The 21568-nt window shown below is 40.2% G+C and overlaps 1 protein-coding gene and 1 long non-coding RNA gene across 19 annotated transcripts in view; one reads left to right on the top strand and one right to left on the bottom strand.

Moving 5' to 3' along the window:
• The window catches only part of LRRC7 (leucine rich repeat containing 7), a 196784-nt gene that overhangs the window by 114321 nt on the left and 60895 nt on the right, over positions 1 to 21568 (bottom strand). For 17 of the 18 annotated variants that reach the window (XR_014157776.1, XR_014157777.1, XR_014157778.1 and 14 more), the window contains 4 exons: positions 17612 to 17814; positions 12975 to 13092; positions 6321 to 6399; positions 1916 to 2005 (listed from right to left, as the gene is read on the bottom strand). Coding sequence is in view for 15 of the 18 variants with exons in the window: in XM_081867115.1 (XP_081723241.1) it covers positions 1916 to 2005; positions 6321 to 6399; positions 12975 to 13092; positions 17612 to 17814 (490 nt within the window). In the remaining 3 variants the exon portion in view is untranslated. Of the gene's footprint in view, positions 1 to 1915; positions 2006 to 3586; positions 3733 to 6320; positions 6400 to 12974; positions 13093 to 17611; positions 17815 to 21568 lie in introns of those variants that run through there. The other variant, XM_081867116.1, reaches the window with a different exon arrangement.
• Positions 2580 to 21568, top strand: part of LOC309344680 — a 37278-nt gene continuing 18289 nt past the window's right edge. The window contains exons 1-2 of the long non-coding RNA XR_014157845.1: positions 2580 to 2970; positions 8217 to 8389. This is a non-coding gene — a long non-coding RNA (uncharacterized lncRNA). The remainder of the gene's footprint in view (positions 2971 to 8216; positions 8390 to 21568) is intronic.

Below are 21568 nucleotides of genomic sequence, written 5' to 3'. Positions count from 1 at the left end.
ATTCCCACAATGTTTGTAATTTTTGATAAGGATAAATACACTTGTCATCCTCCAGAGAGCAAACAATGTAATTTCATATGAAATATGCAAATGCTTCCTGTGTGAATCACACACAGTTGATTCTCACATAACCACTGATAGCCTAAGGCTCTCACTATGTATCTAAAGCAAACTAAACTGATCTGCTTAAAGAAGCTAAACTACAATTTGGAAAGCTATTAAAACTATGTAATGCATTATTATCTGGAAGAGCTAGAAGAGCTTTCGTTTGCTCAAATTATTTTAACATTCATATAACTTGAACAATTCAAGCAAATTCCCACCATGTTATTATTTCCCCCCTGACAAACAAGCCAATACAATTTAGAAGTCTCTATGGCTTTATGGGTTAACGCCTCCCCTGAAATAGAACAGGAAACAACAAAAATAATAATGTGGCAATGTCAAAATCCCACTCCACATTAGTCTAACTTTTATTATTGGAAGATCCAGATGGTATGCTAAAAGAATGCTACTACATTAGTTTAGGTAACTAAGGTGTCTAAAAACACACCGTCAAATACCTCCACTGGTAGATAGAAAATGTAGAAAGTACATTGAGAAAGTAAATTATATTAGATGCTATGAGTCAGAGCTGATCCATACATTAAAGCAAAACAGAAGTGTGAGCAACTTTCAAACTGTCGTTTGTTACTTTTGCTGCAATATTTAAGCGGAATCTGAGTATCTCACCTGAAATGAGTTAAAGTGGAAAGTCTGCAATCAAAGGGCTTGGTCCCATTGTGTCAAACCATGGTTTGCAGTTACATGCAAAAGCAATTGCTAACAAATGTTAACAGTTTAAAAGCAATAGGCGGCAAGTTGCCTACTTGTTCTCAAATATATTTATTTTACAAGTCAGAAAACACTGTTGTTTCTTCTCAACCCCGGGGGGGGGGATGCCCCATCACATTTCAGCAGACCTCAGTGTCCAAAAGCACATTGAAATACATTTACTGGCAAATTTCATTCCATTTTATGTTGACTGTTGTAGCAGCAGGAGCAGTCAGTGGGTCAGGGTGGTGCTGTGGTGATGGCCTCCCAATAATGGCATCACTGTAATGTACTGGATGAAGGGGTGGTGCCAAAGTCAGGTTAGCATGGGCACATTGGCGGAAACACCTGACTGGCTCTACTGGTGTGTGTCCCTAACCTTGCCCCCCTCACTGCACAGTTAAGTAGCGGTACTGCCCCACTCCTGGTGTTGTTGATTAAAGACTGGGCCTCAGCAGTCTACTGTATAGCCTGTTGGTGTGGGGGTTTAAGCTCTGATGTCATTCAGCTCAGAATTATCCCTCTTCCATCTCTATCAATCTCTCATTACAATAGTAGTAGGATCTCTTTCTCCAAGTCAGGTTACCCTAAGAAACACCAATTAAGTCTTCAGTCATATAGGGTACACAACGGGATTTACTTCTGAGTAGACATGATTGCACTTCTAATTCAGAAAGAAAGGGTTATCACAGCTATCAAAAAGTAAAAACTAGAATGATAGTTTGTAAACTATCAAAGAATCATAGAACCGTAGAGCTGGAAGGGACCCCAAGGGTCATCTAGTCCAATCCCCTATAATGTAGGAATCTCAGCTAAATCATCCATGACAGATGGCCATCCAATCTCTGTTTAAAAACATCCAGAAAGTTCTCCCTAATGTTTAGTTCTTGTAACTTGAATCCTTTGTTTCACGTCCTACCCTCTTGTAGCAGGAGAAAACAAGCTTACTTGATCTTCCATGCGACAGTCCTTCAGATATTTGATGATGGCTACCATATTTCCTCTTAGTCTCCTCCTCCTCCTTGGTTAAAAACTCCCTCAATCAAAAAATTAAAATCCACATGCTTTTTCATAAAAGGGAAGTGTCACAATTTGTGCTTACCTTCCAAAATTAGCTGGAAGAAATTCCAGAAAGGCATCATTTAGGTAGAGCTGGGTCAGGTTTAAAAGCTGCGTAAAGCCATCTGGGAGCCTAAAAAACAAGTTAAAGCTTTAGCTTTCATACTGTTGTTACTATGGGAACAATATAAGTAAGTCCCTGCAGATACATACCCTAACTCACACCTTCATTGCTATACAGTGAATAGATAAAATATTTTGAGCTGCTTCTTAGATCTAACATTTTGCCATCTATTGCAGCAAATGATACACTATCTTGCTCTTTTACGTTGATATTTATGCACCTAATTATTTAATATTACATCATCCCATTAATTTGTCTGTGTAAGCTTTCTGGTAGTGGATTTAATTTTGAAATTACAAGCAAATTATATCAATGACACTTTTTACAACCTCTGGAATTAAACATTATTTTTACTGTTACCAAGAGAACATACCATTTTATGCAGGATGAGTACTATGCTCTATCTATGAAATGTGCTGCCATCCCCACCCCACCCCCGCCCATAAATGACCATAATTATTCTTATTTGGGTCTGTGTTACATCTTCTTTGAATTTGTGTAATTGAATGAGGGAGCGCTTCTTGCCTGTGAGAGGTGGCAAGGTCTCCCCAGAGTCTTGTGATAGGGCTCTCATGGCCAGAACAGCTCGGGTCCCCTGGCAATGCTGACAGTAGTCTGAGGAGAAGGCCAATGATATCTGCCCCAGGGAGATGCATGGATCATGCAAAGTGAGCCAGGTCAACACCAAGACAATGAGAAAACCCAACAGGGTTGCCAGATGAAATTTCAAGTTCTTCTGGTGGCCCAGCAATTAATTCCAAAAAGAAGTGAAGTGACTGCATGGGTGACAACACCTGACACCAGCACTGCCCCCCTTGGGACAATGGTCTCCATAGTGAGCAGCTTGTTGAGCTTCCACAACCATATCTTGTGCTGCTTGACAAAGTCTCAGTCCATAAAGTCGCTGGCTGCTCTGAGTCGATCACGACTCAAGTGGGTACCCCTTTCCCTCAACAGGAGATGCAGAACATCGGGTAAGATAGCTGGTTTGCGCAGCAGTGGCATCTCGGGGACTCCATGGGAGGTCCACATTTCTTCTTTGGTCCCAGCTCCTGGACTTGTTCAAGAGCTAGGATTGGGAGTTTTCCGGTGCCAGTGTCTTGACAACCACTTTGGCGGGACATGCCGTCAAATAATGACCCATCTTTCCACAGTGGTCTTTGCTCTTTATTATCCCCTGTCAGCACGGGCTGTGCCTCTACAATCTGCATGAGCTCCTCCGCTGATGCTGAAGGAGTTTCCATGCTGGATGGGAAGTACGTGCAGGACCAGTACTCTAGGCCTGAGGGAAACTCTCCCCCTTCAGTTAAGAACTTTAACTCACAACTCCATTTCTGTCAGTTCTCAAGGTGTAGTTCACATCAGCACATAAGGCAAGTTCCAAGTTAGCTGTGTCACCTGTGGCTGTCAGGCCACTGAGGAGTGAGAGAGGGGTGGGACACTTCTCTATTATCCCACCTGGGCGTTTCCCATGGTCTAACTCTCCAACCCCAGAACACTGGGTTCTTCCAGAGATCAAATACCTTTTGAGGCTCAGAGGGGGCAGCTTATAACCTACTGTGACTCACTCCAGGATCATACAACTCCTGCTCTCTGAGCTCCTCCCATTGTTCCTCCAGACTCAACCCCCACTCCGTGATACCTTCACAGGGCTCCTGACACCTACCCTGGAAAGAACAAGTTAGTACTCCTTCCCATACAGTGGTTGATCCAGTTGTCATGTCATTTATTGTTACCTATGCTCCTCCCCTGGCAACCCCAGGCATCCTGTGACAAGACCCATGAAAGAGGAATACAAAGCAGATTAAGATTCTTTTGCAAATCAGATGAGTTCGGGGACAGTTTAGTCCTGGGAAAGTGGATGGTGTTTTGAACTGCTTTATTTTGCTCCAAAGAAAATATAGTGGGTTTGTGTAACTTTTGCATGGCATATCTTCCCCACCTCCAAAAAAGTTCATTTTTTCTGTTTTAGTAAACTTTAGAACCTGCTTCATAAACATGGTGTACTCCAGCGGTCAGCAAACCTTTTCAGCAGGGGGCTGATCCACTGTCCCTCAGACCTTGTGGGGGGGCCGGACTATATTTTTTGGGGGGAATGAACGAATTCCTATGCCCCACAAATAACCCAGAGATGCATTTTAAATAAAAGCACACATTCTACTCATGTAAAAACACAGTGATTCCCGTACTGTCCGTGGGCCAGATTTAGAAGGCGATTGGGCCAGATCTGGCCCCCGGGCCTTAGTTTGCCATGGTGTATTCTCTCTTAATTATAACACCCTTGCACTTAGAAGCTTTAATACATTGCTATCCTAAGAGATCCCAGGAAATTTTGGAAGCTAATTAATTTATCCCTTGTCTGGCAACAGCTGTTATTTAAAGTGGGAGACTGGACTGAACAGAGGGGTACACTCTGTATTATCAGGGAACACCCTGCCCTCAGACGGAAAGGGACCCATGGTGGCTGGGAGGTGGCCATCACAATCAGCAATGTGAATTGATCTATGAAAAAAATGCAGCCAATGCAGCTCTTTCAGCACTGGCTTACTATGATCCACATGGACAACACTGGCTGGCAAATATGCTACCATATGAATCAATTCAAGTTTTGAAGGGCACAATTCTATGGTTCCTACCAAGGCATTCCAAGGGCTGTAAGATTTTGCAGGTCACCCTCTCTGTGTGGAAAGAGAGATCTGCTAGTGAAGCAGGCCAACCCATGAAGGCCTCCTTTTTACAGTTCTCACTCCTCCAACACTGGTGCTCTAATAGCAGAGAGGGGAAAAGGAAGGTCTCTCAACATGCCAGCTTTGGAGCTGGCATACTGATTTCCATTCCCACTGAAATCAAGTTCAAGGATGAGACCGCTTATCTGATCCATTACAATCCGGACTCAGAGTCAATTTCAGAACCAAACTTTAGCCCTTTTCACCCTAATGGATTCCCTTATTGTGTGAGACACAGGGAAATGCAACCCCGTTAATTCTGCTCAGTATCTCAGCGGCTTTTGATATTGTTGACTATGATATCCTCGAGTGAGATGGGTATTGGAGGCACCATATTATTATGGCTCCATTCTTACTTTCAGGACTGTGTTCCAAGAGCAGCACTGGATGAGAACTCCTTGGTCCCCTGGCACTTGTGCTACAGGGTTCCACAAGGTATTATTCTCTCCCCAGTACTATTTAACATCTATATGAAGCCACTGGGAATGGTCATTAGGAGTTTTGGAGTAAGGTGTCACTATGCTGATGACACACAGCTCTATTTCTGCATGACATCTGAAATCAGGAGAGGATGCAAAAACTCTGAATGTAGTGGTTGCCCCCATGGGGACTAATAAACTGTGCTTGAATCCTGGGAAGGTTGAGCCTTTTTTGGTGGGTGGCTCCTGTGCCTGGGAAACAGGGAAGAGATTCAGCAGGCATCTTCTGTTTTAATCTTTAAACATTTGCTGATAACTTTTCTCTGTTTCCAACCTCGTGCAGGCAATTAAGAAAATATCTCTCTGTAGGAGTTGATTTCTGATTTTTAATTTTTATATGGTTTTTATTATACATATATATGTTTGATTTGTATATGAGTAGCAGCATGAAAATACTTTTAAAAATAAAAGTAAATATAATCCTCCTTAAACCACTACAAGCTCCAGGGATTGCTATGCCTCTTTCGGTTCACACCCATGTGGATTCCTAAGGCAGAGTTTACCTTTCTCAAATTTTTGAGCAAGATAAATCAATGGTCTGACTTATCCATGTTCCTAAAAAGTGCTGGAAAATGGTTTTTATAAACTGGGAGCTTATCGTGTTCCTCATATTGGGTTCTGCATGGCATCAGCCTTCATACCCTCTTCAATAACCCTAAAAACTTACAATATTGAAATTTTGTTTGTGTATGTTTTTGTAGAAATAAATCCTAATTGAAAATAAAAATACAATATAGAAAACTAAATCAGTACAACTCTTAAAATGTATCCACCTTTTTTCCTAGCAGTCACTGCAGAATTTGCTGTAAGGCTATTTTACACTTCACTCAATTTCTTGTTGTTGTTTAGTCGTTTAGTCGTGTCCGACTCTTTGTGACCCCATGGACCAGAGCACACCAGGCACTCCTGTCTTCCACTGCCTCCCACAGTTTGGACAAAAATTTCTTGCATAGCTTCATTATAACCAAATGACAATCCCATCCACGTGTTATACCTTCACTTTACATTAGCTTCATTATAACCAAATGACAATCCCTTCACTTTACATTACATACATTAATATGCAAACCACTGAACATATATAAGAGGAAACATTTAACTTCATTGACAGATACTCACTTAGAAATAGGATTGACACTGGCTTCAATTATTGTTAAACACTTACAGCACTTTATATTTTCAGGGAAATCTTGGATCCCTAAAAAGAGAACAAAGATGTATGTTATCAGGGAAGGAATACAACAAATGACTGGTCTTTAAAGTACCTAAACTCTCATTTTAGTCCTAAGCAGATCACAATTCCACACATTGTAGTAATTATATCTGAGCTTTTAAAAAATTATGGGTATGGCTAGGATTGAAAGAACTCTATCAGCATGTGGAAGAACTTCTGTAGAGGGATCATATCTAACCATTTCCCCCTCTAAATGCAATCCTTTATACTTCATTGAAAGTCTGTTTGAAATAAAGTATTGTGCCTTGCAAAAGTAACCACTAAGCTATAATGCCTTTGAGCATGAACAAATAATGTTCCTGTTTTGTTTTAAACATGCCTCATCCTTGCTTCTTCTGGGTGAGGGCTAAGTGGTCACAGGTTCCCCTTCACCTATATATAACATCTTGCTGCTGGTAAACAAATACACTACCACAGTCAGTACCAAAACCTCTGCTGCGGGAATACAGGGATGTGCTATTAGCCAATAACACACCCTAAACAGCATCCATTTTACCCAGCAGTTAATAAATTGCTTTAATCTAGAATTTAGCTAGATTATTTAATAATGTAATAATGTAGAAACTTTCTAAAGTCTACTAATCCAAAAAACTTCAGTCAAACGGCTCTTGACTGGGTGGTTGCAAGACTGTGGCCTTCTTGGCCATGAGAAGCTGAATGAGGACTGAAAAAGCAATATATGATTGAAAAATGAAGAAGAGAGCTAATTGAAAGCACACTGCAATGTTACAGGATCAGCTGGTGTTAATACATAACTACCTACAACTGCAAATTATGTGCCAATAACAGAAAGATCCCTGCTGTTCTTTAGGCGTTGGTAAAGGAAGCAGAGTGCTCTGGCGGGTGCTACTGCCTTTGCTTGTACTTGTATTAATATTGTCTTTCTTCTTAGCCCATGACTCATCACAGGAACTTACTTATGTTAATTTTTTTATTACGCATGTCAAGGTTATAGCCTGTGGATGTTTATTCTGAAAATGAAATAGAGTAAATCATCTGAGAGGTGGATAAAATGCAAAGGAAGTCACCAAGCAATGACACAGAAAAACAAAGTATCAAAGCTGAATTTATCACCCAAGGACTAGGAGACTGTCCTTATTCAAGGACTCCTTGTCTTTGAAAAGGAACAAACTTTTCTAGCAATGTTTTTTTTTAAAAAAAATCTCCTAGCAAACACCTTTAGGTACATAGGACAGCTTGAATATATAGCACCACCTTGTCCCCACCTTCTCTTCAGGTAAAGCAACCATATTACTCTTGCTGCAGGTGTATTTTGCACATTATCAGGCAGGAAGACAAACATGGCACAGGTGTTGCAGGTCACTGCAGTAGCTCCCTCACAGTCCATGTCTCTTGGTCCTACATACATTGTGAGTCAGCACTCCAGGCTTTCCCCTCAGACTCCTCTGCTAAACGCCCCTGTTTACAAGTCTTTGTCATGAGAGCTTCACATGCTGGATTTCTTCCTGTAGCTTTCATATTAAAAGTGCAGCACAGAGGTGTAATTATGGGCAGATACGAACAAGTCAAAGCTGACAAATTGGCTTCATGTTGGCAATTAGCAGAAATATGGCTGAAGGTTGTCCGGGCATAACCAGATGGCGCTCTTGCCTCCACTCCTATGGCTTGTGTTTTCAAAACAGCTGCTGCGCTAAAATGGCGGCGCCCATGAGGCGGCAGCAATCCATCACAGCACCAACATCTACCTTGGAATAAAATGTTTGCTTTTTTCGTTTTGCTGCTGCTGCCCTGATGCTGAGCAAGCTCTTTCCCTGTTATAGATGTGGGTCCGAATCCAGCGGGGATCTTTTCATGATTCCTTGAAGTGATCCTGAGTGCAGGAGGGAGTGGCTGGCTCGGAAGTAAGTTCTATAAAGGGCAACACCAAGAGGCAAGAGGAGAAAGCTGACAGCCAATATCAACCCCTGGACTGAATGGACATAAGAAGGCAGAGGTGGGCTGAGTAAGGTTAGTGGGGCACTGCCCACTTGTCCTCATGGACTAACCTTCACTATTGTCTTTTATAAAATACGTTTCAGCCATCAACCAATAGCAGACCCAAATTCAGCTGCTATAAAAAACCTGTAGAAGAAGGTGGAGGTTGTCTAAATATGAGTAGATGTGCAAGCCCTGGAGGCAGAGGTGAGACACCAGTGCAACCATTACCTTCGTGGAGACTCCTGGAGATGAGGCCAATCTGAACGGGAGGGCTCTGAATTGGTAATGGTGTGGGCCATTCCTGGTACTTTGGATGAAAAGGAACATGCAGGTTTCCATCCTGTAAGTCTATGGATGTCATGAAGTCGTTGAGATGAAGGGGTTGGTTGAAGGAGGCTAAGGATTCCGGTCAGAATTTTTTGTAGATCACCCAGCAGTAAAGATATTTCAGACTGAGAATTGCCCTCCAGACTTTGTGGTCTTTTGTGGGAACTACAAACATGATCAAGTAAATGCCTAATGAGTGTTCTTTGGCAGTACGGTTCTATTGCTGCCATGTTGATGAGATGTTGTGTGAACAGGTGTGTGAATCTGAGCTTATTTCTATGGTTTAGCATGTCATAACTGTAAAACTGAAATAACTGAAATATGGCATGAGGTTCTCCATCATGAACCTTGCTTGACCCTGGTACCAGCCTGATCTCAAGTGTCCTGAAAATATATCACACCCTGTAAAGACCATACATGTAAATCTAGCCACCATTAAAATCTACTTAACATTCTGAATGGATGCTTTCAAGCTAATGGTGGTACAGGAAGCAGACAAAGAGATAGTCAGGTTCAGTTAATCACTTACTATGATTACAGTTTTTCTTTCACCTTTTGTTAAAGCAAAACACAGAGGGGGAAGCAAATAGGATAGCCAATTTTAGTCATTTTCTCACCAGGAAAGTAAGAGTTCTTCCAAACTCTTGATTTGAAAGATGGACAAAGTGAGAGTGGGCAAGCACATATTCATAAATTGGTGTACCTTGTAACTCTAGCAAAATATCTCAAAACTTTCATTGCCGTGTGTATGAATACATGTGAGTGCTTCAACATGCATGTGGGTTCATGATACATGTGTAACAGCTAGACACAGTCTCTCACAATCTAGCAACTGGAGGGTGAAGCAGAGAGGGGTGATGGGATGAACCAAGGTTGAGGGCGACTGCTGAATTCTATGCAGTAACCACAGCAGATGGTATTCAGGATCCATTTATCCGCTGTTGTAAGAATCAAAAAAGTATTAGTGTGTGTTGGTCATGGATTGCATCATTGGCAGTTTCTGGGGTTCTTGGGGGGGGGCACTGGTTCAAGGAAAGATGCTGTGGAGAGGTTGACTTTGAAAGCAGCACCTGCTTCCCACTGTTGAAGCCATAACGCTTTGCGTGCTACAACACTTCCTGCCATGGAGCAGGCTGAAAACTGTGGTGAATTCATGGTGGCTTCCACCATGAATGCTGCCGCCCTAGATATCTTCAGTAAGGTGTTGCAGATGCATGCAGGATCCTATTATGGAGCAGTGAGAAGATCCTTCACCCATTACTTGGGATGGTTTAGCAAACATAGATGCTGCAGAAGATGCATGGATAGATAGTGTTATTGCATCATGAATAGGCCTAAGGGGAAAATCCAGTCACCTGTCAGAGGTATCATTTAACTAAGCATCTCCATCCTTTGGTAACAGGTTCTGATTTGTCCATTGATAGGGTCTTTAAGAGGTCCATGAAATCTGTATCCAGTGTGTAATGCTTATTGGCAAAGCTGTGCTGACTTCCTGAATTGCATGGGAGCATTCCACTCCAATTTAGTGACTTTTTTGATAACCACTGGAGTGGGGACAAGTTGGCTGAGGGTCTACAGTGGCAGGAAGGGTCCGCACAGTGTCTGTTTTCTGCTGATTTTGAAAACAAGCCTAGAGTGGCTAGGGCACAGCGTAACAGTGCATGTAATGAGCATCTTGAAGCATCTAGTCTGGTTGAGGTTATTTGATTACGGACCCTTTACTCCATTCATCATCAACTGGTTCTGTCAAGGTGAACGGATATAAAACCGTGGGCTGGGAGGTTTGGGCATGCATGGAGTCATCTCTGTATTGACGGATGAAAAAAAGAATTACGCAAACATGGAGGGAAAAAAAAATAAAAATTAAAAGGGGCCAGTCTATTTCCTGTAAAAGCTACTGGTGCCATTGTCCACTATAGGTGTAAGTAAGCCCAATACAGTGATGATACACTGGCAAGTGAAATAAGCTGAGAAAGTTTACATTAAACTGGCTCTAAAATAAAGCAAGCATTGATCGTTGCAGAAGAGAGACGATTTTACAAAAATAAAAATAGCTGCAGCCCTAAAGGTGGACTGAACATAACATAATGTTCATTGTAATGATACATCCTGTGCATTATGTAACACTTCTATTCTGACACCATTAGACGAGCAGAGTTCCCAAATAGGTAGCAGCAAAAATTAAAGAGAATCAATTATGTGCTTTGGTGTCAGAATATATCCCTTTGAGGTTTTGTTCTGCTCATGAAACTCCCCTGGGCACTTAGAAATTGCTTAGCTTTAGTCAAGTCCTATTTTGAAGACTATATTAAGCTAAAGTCTACACAGCACACAGTTCTTCCTTCCTCTTGGACACCAATTGTGCCTGATGGCCATTGCAGAACTAGTCAGATTCTGCAGCAAAGCACTGAGCATGGAAGCACCTAGAAGTTCCTCACATGTTTCCTATATTACACATATTGTGAGGTGGAAAAAAGTACAGTCATGATCTAAAGTAAGCACATGAAGCATTATGGTAGCTATGTTTTATAATTCTAGAAAAGATATAGAATTCTGTAATTAACAGTTTGTAGGGAACGAAACATTGTTTCCTGGCATCTTAAATACTGGATATCAGTACCAGCAAGGATATATAGGCAAGGACATTTAATAAACTGGCTAATGCTTACAGACGTTCTCATCTCTCTCCCTCCCCACAAAAAAATACTTTAACAAGACTGGAGGAAATAATCCCTCTCCTTCTGGTTGGTATAAAGGTCAGGGTGCTTGTTTCTCTGGTGGGAGTGGGTGGCACTGTGGTCTAAACCACTGAGCCTCTTGGGCTTGCTGATCAGAAGATTGGCAGTTCGTGTCTACACGACGGGGTGAGCTCCTGTTGCTCTGTCCTAGCTGCTGCCAACCTTGCAGTTTGAAAGCATGCCAGTGCAAGTAGACAAATAGGTACGGCTGCAGCGGGAAGGTAAATGGCATTTCCATGTGCTCTGGCTTCTGTCTCAGTGCTCTGTTGCACCAGAAGCAGTTTAGTCCTGCTGGCCACATGACCCAGAAAGCTGTTGTGGACAAACGCCGGCTCCCTCGGTGTGAAAGCGAGATGAGCATTGCAACTCCACAGTCGCCTTTGACTGGACTTAACTGTCCAGGGGTCCTTTACCTTTTTTTAAAAAAAAACCTTTCACACATAATGCAAAACACATGAACATGGATGTTTCAAGAACAAGTTCATGGCTTCTGTGTTACTCCCCTAATTTTCCTGCTGCTGGGTGCTATGAACTAAGTCATAGCTTTACTTTGTGTGCTATCCTAAGTGTCTTGTCCAGACAAACTCAAGAACAAACCTTGGTTACCACTCATTATTTGTCTCACTGTAATGCAAAATGTTTGTCGGACAGCATTGAGGAGAATTATTTAAGCTAACCAAAGTTTCCAGCTCAGGCACAAACTCTAGCTGGTGTAAACCAAGAGGCATATACCGTACTCCAATCACCACTGATTTTAATGCTGTATTTTTATACTGCTGTAACCCGGACCTAATGGTGAAAGGTGCATAAGAAATTCTAATAATAATAATATTAGGAATAAACTATTCTTCAGGGCAACTGAGAATTATTTTAATGCTGTCAAAAACAATACATGAGAAAAAGGGTCTGAAAAGAAATTAATATTTTTAGCATTCTTTCCATCTCAAACCCTGGTTTAACAAATTATAAAAATGTGGCATTTCTCCATGTACTGATTTTACTTTATAATTAGAAATAGACATAGATGTTCATTATCAATCCATCCCACTATTGATACACACACTGCCCTCCATGTACATGGTCCTGATTCACATGACTCAGCAAGCTTTTGTTAATCTAAAATGGTGACTCCCACATGATGCAACTGCCCAATTTGGCCCCAATGCTATAAACTTTTAAGTGGATTATAGAAACTCATTCATATCAGGTAGCCTTCTTCTAAACAAGGCCTTGGTTGTTATTTTAAGATGAACAGCTTTTCATTATCTGAATTTTTTTTACATTGCTGCTTTACTTGTTATTACTGCTCCATTATTATTTTTTTAAATGTTTGTTAGTGCTGCTGCTATTTTAAGTCTTTTATTATTATGTTTGTATGCTCCAAAAGTTGCCTTGAGTGGGCTGGGGGCAAAAGGTGACTGATAAATTACTTTATAAATAAGCATGGTAAAGGTAGCTCTTACTTCAACCTTTCCATTGGTTTAAGTTTGTGATTCTATGATAAATGAAAAGGAATGGACAGACATTTTTCCTTACCATTTTTACTGATGTCAAGTTCTTTGAGATTCACTAAACTGGCAATGCTGGTTGGCAGGCTTGAAAGGTCATTGTCTGGGATACTCAGTTTACGCAGAGCTTGACAGTTGAATAATTGCTGCAAAAATGAGAGAAAATTGGTTATGATCCTTGCTTTAAATTTTGATCTAGTGTTAACATTTAGAGGCAATAAAATAAAGCACATTTGCTCATGGCCAGTAAGGCCCAGTGTACATGAAGTTGATCTCTAAAGAGCTGCAGAACATGCTCCCTTTACATGTCCCTCCCGAGAGTGAATCCTTCAGCTCCCAGAGAAACTCAGTGACAGAACACCTGTTTTGTACACAGAAGTCCCATGTTCAATCCCTAAAATATCCAGGTCTGGCTGGGCTTGCTGTATGAAACCTTGGAGAAGTGCTGCAAAGTAGTGTAGAACTAAGCTATAGGCAGTTCAGTATAAGGATATGGGAGATCCAGACTTCTTAATGGGAGTGATTAGAAACAACAAGCCTACCAATTACAGAAAAACTGGCACACAAATGACTGGAGGAGTGAATGATATTAGAGACCTAAGAGTAAGATATTGTGTTGGTATACTATGAAATTTAGGTGACAATAAGTCTGTTCTCCTTGTAAGATTTTGAAAACATCTCATCACTTTTTCTGATATGTTTATAAAACTAAAAAGGGAGCAGAACTATAATTCAATGTGACTATAGTCCACAATGTTAAAATGCAAACAATGTGTAATTAATGATAGTGCTAAAATGCTGGTGAACAAACTATGGACTAACAAAACTCACTTTTTAAAAGCATTTAGTGTGGATTAGCATAGCTACCTCATATTTTATGATGGACCCTATCATCTATTAGCAAAGGACAAAATAAAAATATTGCTCCAGAAAGTCTGAGAGCTACTATACAGAGACCATTAATTTGGGCTGGTGAATGCAGTAGCTTAATGCAAGCCAATTTACGCTAAGAAAAGAGTTCCTTTTGGAATAATTCTGTCATCTGCTTTTCACTTTGAAAGAAATGGCAAGTAATGGCAACAATAAGGCAGAGTGAGAAATGCACTCACAAAGGAATCAAATTACTTTGAAGAGCCTTTTAAGATATACATTTTCTCAGGAAATCTTATTTAACTCTAAGAAATTATGATGGCATTGAACATTAAGACTCTAATGGGCATAACCAACATGCAATATGTACTTATTTCTTTTACACAGGAATTCATATGCTGCTAACTGCTGAGCTTTAGGTCACCCATCTATTTTGTAGTTTTTCAGAATCCTAGCTGCACTAAAAAAAGTTCCCAAGGGCTCATAGACTATAGAACAGGCTTCCTCAACCTCGGCCCTCCAGTTGTTTTTGGACTACAACTCCCATGATCCCTAGCTAGCAGGATCCCTAGCATGATCCCTAGCCATCAGGGATGATGGGAACTGTAGTCTCAAAACATCTGGAGGGCCAAGGTTGAGGAAGCCTGCTATAGAAGAAGCATTTGTATCTAGAATTTAAGATTATGCTCTCTGCTTTAATAAAGAGAAATAGCTCAATGGACAAACCATGTTATAGCTTGTTGAGATTTGGTGTGTGGACTATGTAAATGACCTCACTGGCATAAGAAAACACATTTTATAATCAGTGTAGTGGTTCCACAGAATGAGAAGCATAGAATTAAGTTCATGTACATTTTTATGGGTACAGCTAAGGTCACTAAAAGTTGCAAGTTTTCAAACTACATGTTCTTAGCATAAGAGAGCCGATGAGCTTGAAAAGTTATTTTTATTGATAGCAATGCAAATCTCAGCTAGATGAATCAAGAAAAAGGCAACATTGTTGTAGCATGAATCCTGGGGGCAGGGAATGCCTTTTAACCTGCATTGTAACATCCTGGCAATTTTGCCACAGTTGCTGTCCTGGATCAAGTGAGGAGAGGGTCTAATCTGTCTACTATCTACAGATAAACAAGCTATATTACAGCACTGCCAAAGTTATATTATATCCCTCAAGTACCTTTCATTGTGAAGCTAAGATGGTGCATTCATATCTTACAGGAAAAAATGTAATGTAATGTTCTCAGGTTCATTATTAAATGGAAGGTGTCAGCATATTCAACAGCATTTTCTATAAAGATTTCATAGATTATCACATATTTTACTGAGGTGCTGTACTTCTCACTCAACTATCTATTACGCACAAAATTATATTGTGATGTACTTGTGGCCACATGTTAAAATTCCATGCTAGAATCTCTTTTTAAAGTGTGAAGTCGAGATGACACATTTTGTGTTCTACACACACACGCATCTAGAAAGTGGAATCCCTTTTTTTAAAAAAGTCTCTTTAAATTATTATTAAATAGTAACCATACATTATGATTAAAATGAAGCAATAACTCTGAACTATCTACTGACAAATTGACCTCTATCACACACCATTTCATCTCTATGAGGCAGAAAAATATGATTTGGTATCTGGAGTCTTCTCTATCAACAGATACATACAGCTGAGTAAATGACTCACTTCTCTATATCACTTTTCCTTCAACCCCCTGGAGAGTATAACTAAATTGCTTCTCCAGTTATAAACAATTGCCCAGTGGAGTGAATAAACCACTGCACTGAGCATCCAAATTTGGCTAAAGACGCAAGAAAAGGGGAGATAGTTTAGCAATAGAACAATATAGAGTTGGCAACATCTACCCAAGTCAAGCAGTTTTAAGCTCCTCCACTGAAGTCAATGAGACTTAATAATTTGGAATGAAGGATACTGTGTAGCTTTTGCTAGAGTGTAAATTTAAAGATTCGGCTCCATATAAAGCAAGGGCCACTGCAGAGGTTGTTCCCTCCCAAACAGATGCTACTTACTTGATAAGAACTAACAAACTGGCTTTTGGTAATGTGATACTGGGGCACTAAGCACTACAACAGCAATATGCAATAATGATGCCACAAAAAGAAGTGCTTTTCATGCACGTGTAAACTTTCCAAAGCTCATCCAGCCCTCAAAAATGAAAGTTGCTTTGTGCTATGTTTCCCAGTGAGGATGTGTCTGTGTTTTCCTCCCATTCTTTCTCTCGCAAAATTCCTCTAAAGCTATGAAAAGGACATGGACAGCAAATCTCAAATGTTAAGAGATTTGAGGCACTATGGTGACATGAATATACAGGTGAGCTGTACGTGTCAACAAAATATCCATTTGCTATCCAGCTTTCACTTGTGCTTTCCACAAACCAATCTCCTTCCTCGAGTCCTTCAGTGTTTGTAGAGGGCCTAGGAGAGAAGCAAGGATTTTTCTCATTTGCACTGTGACTTGGAACAGATAAGGAACTGCAGCTGTTCTTGTGCTATTTCTTCTCTTAACTCACTTGTGTTAAGAGTTGGGGGATATTATGCTCTCTCCTAAACCCTCTGCGTGCTTCCAAGGCCTTGGCAAGGTGCTATTCTGCTTGCACTGCAGTTTGGAGAAGATAAGAAAGAAATAGCAAGAGGCTTCTTCTCAAAACAAGTGACAGAAGGAACTGCCTCTCTCCAAACCCACAGGTAAACACAGAGGCTTGGGAGATAGGCAGGCACCTCTGTCATTTGCACTGCATGGAAAAGGGAAAAGACAGACAGAAAGAAAATATCTTGTTTCTTGCTGTTTCATTTGCAGTACAAATGACTGGGTGGGGGAGGGATGTGCATGTGTTAGCCATCCTTCACACTAGAGGAAAGGTGAAGTTGTGGGAATCTAGTCAGTGAATGGCTTCAAATGTTATGTTTTGAGACGGAAGGGAAAGGAAAGAGAAAGTGCAAATTCCTTTGCTCACACTTCCTATGTAATGATCAAAGCAGTGAGCTGTACTGTTGGCTGGTAATGAGGAGTGTAAGCTTATGCCAGATCTGAGTTTTCACATCTATTGATGGAAGAGAGCAACTGTGAAGTAGATATTGTAACAGAAAGGAGACTTTTACTCTCTTGCTGCTATGACTGTCAGTTTGGGCAAGCAAGGGCTTCTCAGGTAGATTGCCACCACATTTACCTTCTATTCCATCTAACCCAGGCTAGAAATGAAACCTGAAGTTACTTGATCTGTGTACCCTAGCGGCAGCAGCAAACAACATGGGATACAGGCAAGGAATGCACAATACTGTATAATAGTGCCATGCCACAAATTTTCTCATTTATACATAACAGGAAGAGATGTGAAAATGTTAAATAGGGTTCACCATGTCTAGGTCTCTAGCCTACAAAAAATAAATATTTTCTTCATTTTAAGCAAATGACACATCATTAATATACCCATGAGCTTAGAATTTGTTGTGACTTAATTCTAGCACATTCTAGATAATTCCCAATGCATATTTCTTGAATAACATGGCATTAATAAAGGAATTTCAATTCATACACTTGGAAGGACCAAATCCACAGACCTCTTTGTCTGTTTGCAGAGCTGAAAGCAGTATTTTCTAAAAGTAGGAAAATGTGTAATTAGTTGACACAGTGAGAATATTTAGAACTCTAAATACTTGAACTCAGCAGTTTGTTTATGCCAATTTCCCTTTTTATACTGCGAGTCCCAAGCAGACCTTAAATGTTCATTCAGCAAGGCAACTGCATTTGTGTATTAGAGAAAGAACAGAGTTTACCTTAGGTAGCTCTTCAATTTGATTGGCATCTAGATAAAGCTCCTCCAATGTCCGTTCCAAGTTAAAAACTTCCTTTGGCACCTGCTGAAGGCTGCAGTGGGAGTAATCGAGCACTGAGATAATTTCTTCTTCCCCTCGAAAACATCGGCATGGCACCAGGCGACCAATAATTTTCCTTTTGGTTGTCATCTCCAAACACTGAACTAAAAGATAAAATATAGAAGAGAAATTGATTTCCAAAAATACCTAGTGAACATACCTTTAATAGCATGTTTATATATAATTGGTAAATGCTAGAAATTATCAGTATAAATACAATTAGGTTTTTATAATTAAATATTATTAATACTATAGCTGATATATAGTATAAGATCCATAAAGTATTTATAGTATTTACAATATAAATGCTTAGCACATAGTATCAATATCATGTTTCTATATTTAATGTTAAAGTCTTTTCTAACTAGGTTATTTTTTTATGCAGTATACAAGCTAAAGTATATTTCGTCAGAATCCTCCACATGCCCACAATAATATGTTTAATCCATGCAATTTTTTCTTGCATTTAAGGAAGCACACCACACCTAAGCAGTTATACTGAACTTGATAAACATTATCTGCTCCACTTTCCATTATTCTATAAAACATCAATAATTTTAACTTGGCTTAAAATTGTAACCTGGTTGCTGGTTATAAGTCACTACACTTTTTTATCATGGGAATCTGTTTTAAAGTCTTCCAGATCAAAACTCCTAAAGCCCCAAACCACCACCTAATTGTGCATTCTGGTGAAGAACACCAGATACCTCAAGGCGAAAGGATGAAGGGGGGTAGGGAACACTGCTATATATCAGTAAATCAGTCAACACTACAATTTAGGTCCTCTGTTTGAGCTCACAAACGTGAATACAGTTTACACACAATGCTTTTAAATTGCTTTTAGTGTTGTTGACTGCTTTGCTATGCTTTGTGATCTAGTAGTATATTAATACTTTTCAGAATAAACAAATAATAATAAAAGAAAGCCCACTAAGGCAATGGGACTTTCCCCCATCTCCTCCCCCCTGCAGCCCACACCTTCCCCCCTCCTGTGGAGGAGAGTCTAAAATAGCATGGGGGAGGGGAGCAGAAGGGAGATTGTTCAATCTAGTCTTAGTGCAACACTGAATTACATCCACTGTGTGCCCTGAACTAAACCCAAAATATGCAATGCACAATTATAATATATTTGGAGGGGTTTTTTGGTTGTTACCTTCTTTTAGTGTAAACTGATCAGGATAAAGAAGCAAGCACACAAACTCTATTCATTATATCAAGCTCATTCAACAATTATTTACTGTAAGGACCCTACTTCCAGTGGCTACTTTGTATTCATCTCCAAATATTTAAGTCAAAAAATAAATACATAATTTAATATTCAAACTCTTAGGGAAAAGGGATTTGAACAGAAAAGCTGGAAAAGCTTTTAAATTCCCTAGCAAGGACCATGGTTTCCAATGGGAAAACGTAAGTGCAAGGAAGCATATGATAGCACAACAGTAATTGAAAATAACAACAACAACAAAAATCTTAAATATCTGTGTACATTATTGGTAAAGAGAATGCTCAGTTGGCACAATCCAGAGTATAAATGAACTCTGATTTCTCTCTCTCCATATAAAGTTATCCTAATAATTTAATTTTGTAACATTTGAGCCACGTGAACAAAAGGTACATGGCACTTATGAGTCCTCTTCTCCACCACATCTCAAAATCTACCTTTTAGACAATATAGCTATAACATAGAAGAGAGTTCGAAAGGGGGGGGGGGATCCATCAGGCAGGGATGGGCATACATTATTTGCATAAACTACTAAATATTTATTACTAGAACCTTGAAATTTACCAACCAGTGTAAGGTGCAAAATGGTGTCTCATTATTATGAGCAGTGAAACACTTAGAAATAAAGAAGAGGCTTCCCCCAATAAGCATTGATTGAGTTAAATAATTTATTTTCGATACCGGAAGTGGGTTCGCTGTTCTTTCACACAAAAACCCACTTTTGGTTTTCATTGTTTCAACAGCCTCATTGGAAAAGCCTCATTTTCGCTATTGTAAAAAAACTGAGAGTCAGAAACCTCATAACTCACTCAGGGATTTGCCAGTAGATTCCAGTTTACCTTCTGCCCCCACCCCCTTGCTAACAGTGCCCTTAGGTCTTTTGCCATTTCCCTGTATTCTGGGTGTTATCAGCCTCTTTGCTGTATTCCAGTCATCATTCCCACATTACTTATTTATATATTTACACAATAACTTTATATATTTACAGAATATATTTTTATATATTTACACAATATCTTTAACATTTCCAACTAGTCCTCTGTTCCTGGCTAGAACCTAACCAAGGTTTGGGTGGTGCTAGAACCTAATGTCCCGCAATTTCATACCCTAATCCTACTTTAACCACATCTGCAGAGAGTCCTGTATTAGAGGTGCCTTTAGCACAATAAGAATCTCTCTGGTTAATATAATCACGAATAAAGACAATTCACTAAGAAATAAACCAAGGAAAACAACATAAAATGAGCAATTGAAAAATCCTCAGTGAGGTGCAAGATTCATCAGGAATATAATAATACAACCAGTAGTCAACTGATAATAACAAAAACATTTTTTATTATTTAAAAACTATTCCCTTCAGCCTCCTGTAACAACAAATAAGCATTTATTGTATTATTCAGTATATTTATTTCCATTCTTCCTGGAAAAGCTGAAAACAACTTTAAAATCTGTAACACTGGAGTGCAGGTTTATACTGCCATTGCCTCCGGGCAGAATTTATTATTTATTTATTACATTTATATCCAGCACCTTCCTCTAAAGGAGCCCAGGGAAGCAAATATGTCAATGCAGAACTATCACAAATTAAAACTTCTAAAAAAATCACCTACTCTAAAACTAATTATTTCAGGGTTGCCAGGGACAGACCTTTCAACCATCAGATGTCTGGGTAAATAGGAATGTTTTAAAATTCATCATAAAAGTTAACAGTGAAGGAGACTGACACAGCTTGTTAGGGTCGGCATTCCACGAATGAGGGGCCACCACCAATAAGGATCTGTCATGGGTCAACACCAACCAGAAACTGTTTGTACTGGAGAAGGTGCTCTGTTAGGTACTTGGGTCCCAAGCCAGTGGTGGCCAGTGATGTGGTGTGGGTGGGGCACCTTTGTCCTCCTGGCTTCCCAACACAGTGGGGAATGTAGAGGGTCGGGGAGAGGCACAGGAAAGCTTGGTGTAGTGCAACACATGGTGGTGGAGTGGTGGATTGGCCCTACCACCTTGTCTCTCCTCTCTGGGTAGCCAGCAGCAACCAGCTGTGTTAGGAAGCCAGGAGGACAATAGTGCCCCATCTGACCAGCTACTACTGCTAGTATTAATGCCTTGAAATGGGCCTGGTAGCTCAATGATGGCTGGTGTAATGCTCTAAGGACTAGTGACACACAGTCCCTCCAGGCTGCCCTACTTACCAATCTGACAGCCGCATTCTAACAGAATGAGAGAATCACCAATGTTGGAACCTTTGTATTTGACCTTTGCAGGTGATGTGGACAGGAACAATAAGAGCCAGAGTAGGGTAGTGGTTAGAGCATAAATTGCTAATCTGTAGACTTCCAGACATTGTTGGGACTCTAACTCCCATCAGCCACATGGCCAAATCAGGGATGATGACTGTTGCAGACAAGGAACATATGAAGGGACATAGGTTAGCCACTCTCAGCTATAATATCAAATTACAACTTAGGCAACCTAGGCTGAAATCCGCTCTCAACTATGAAGCTTACTGGGTAATGTTGGGGCAGATACTATCTTTCAGCCTAGCCTATTGCACAGGATTACTGTGAGGCAGGGAGAGGGGGCATGTACGCTACCTTTTGCTCTTTAAAAGTTGTATAATACAGTAAATGCAATCAATA

The sequence above is a fragment of the Podarcis erhardii genome, assembly GCF_964252035.2.
Source record: "Podarcis erhardii genome assembly, chromosome: 6".
NCBI classification, from domain to species: Eukaryota; Metazoa; Chordata; class Lepidosauria; order Squamata; family Lacertidae; genus Podarcis; species Podarcis erhardii.
This window is presented reverse-complemented; position numbering and strand designations above follow the sequence as displayed.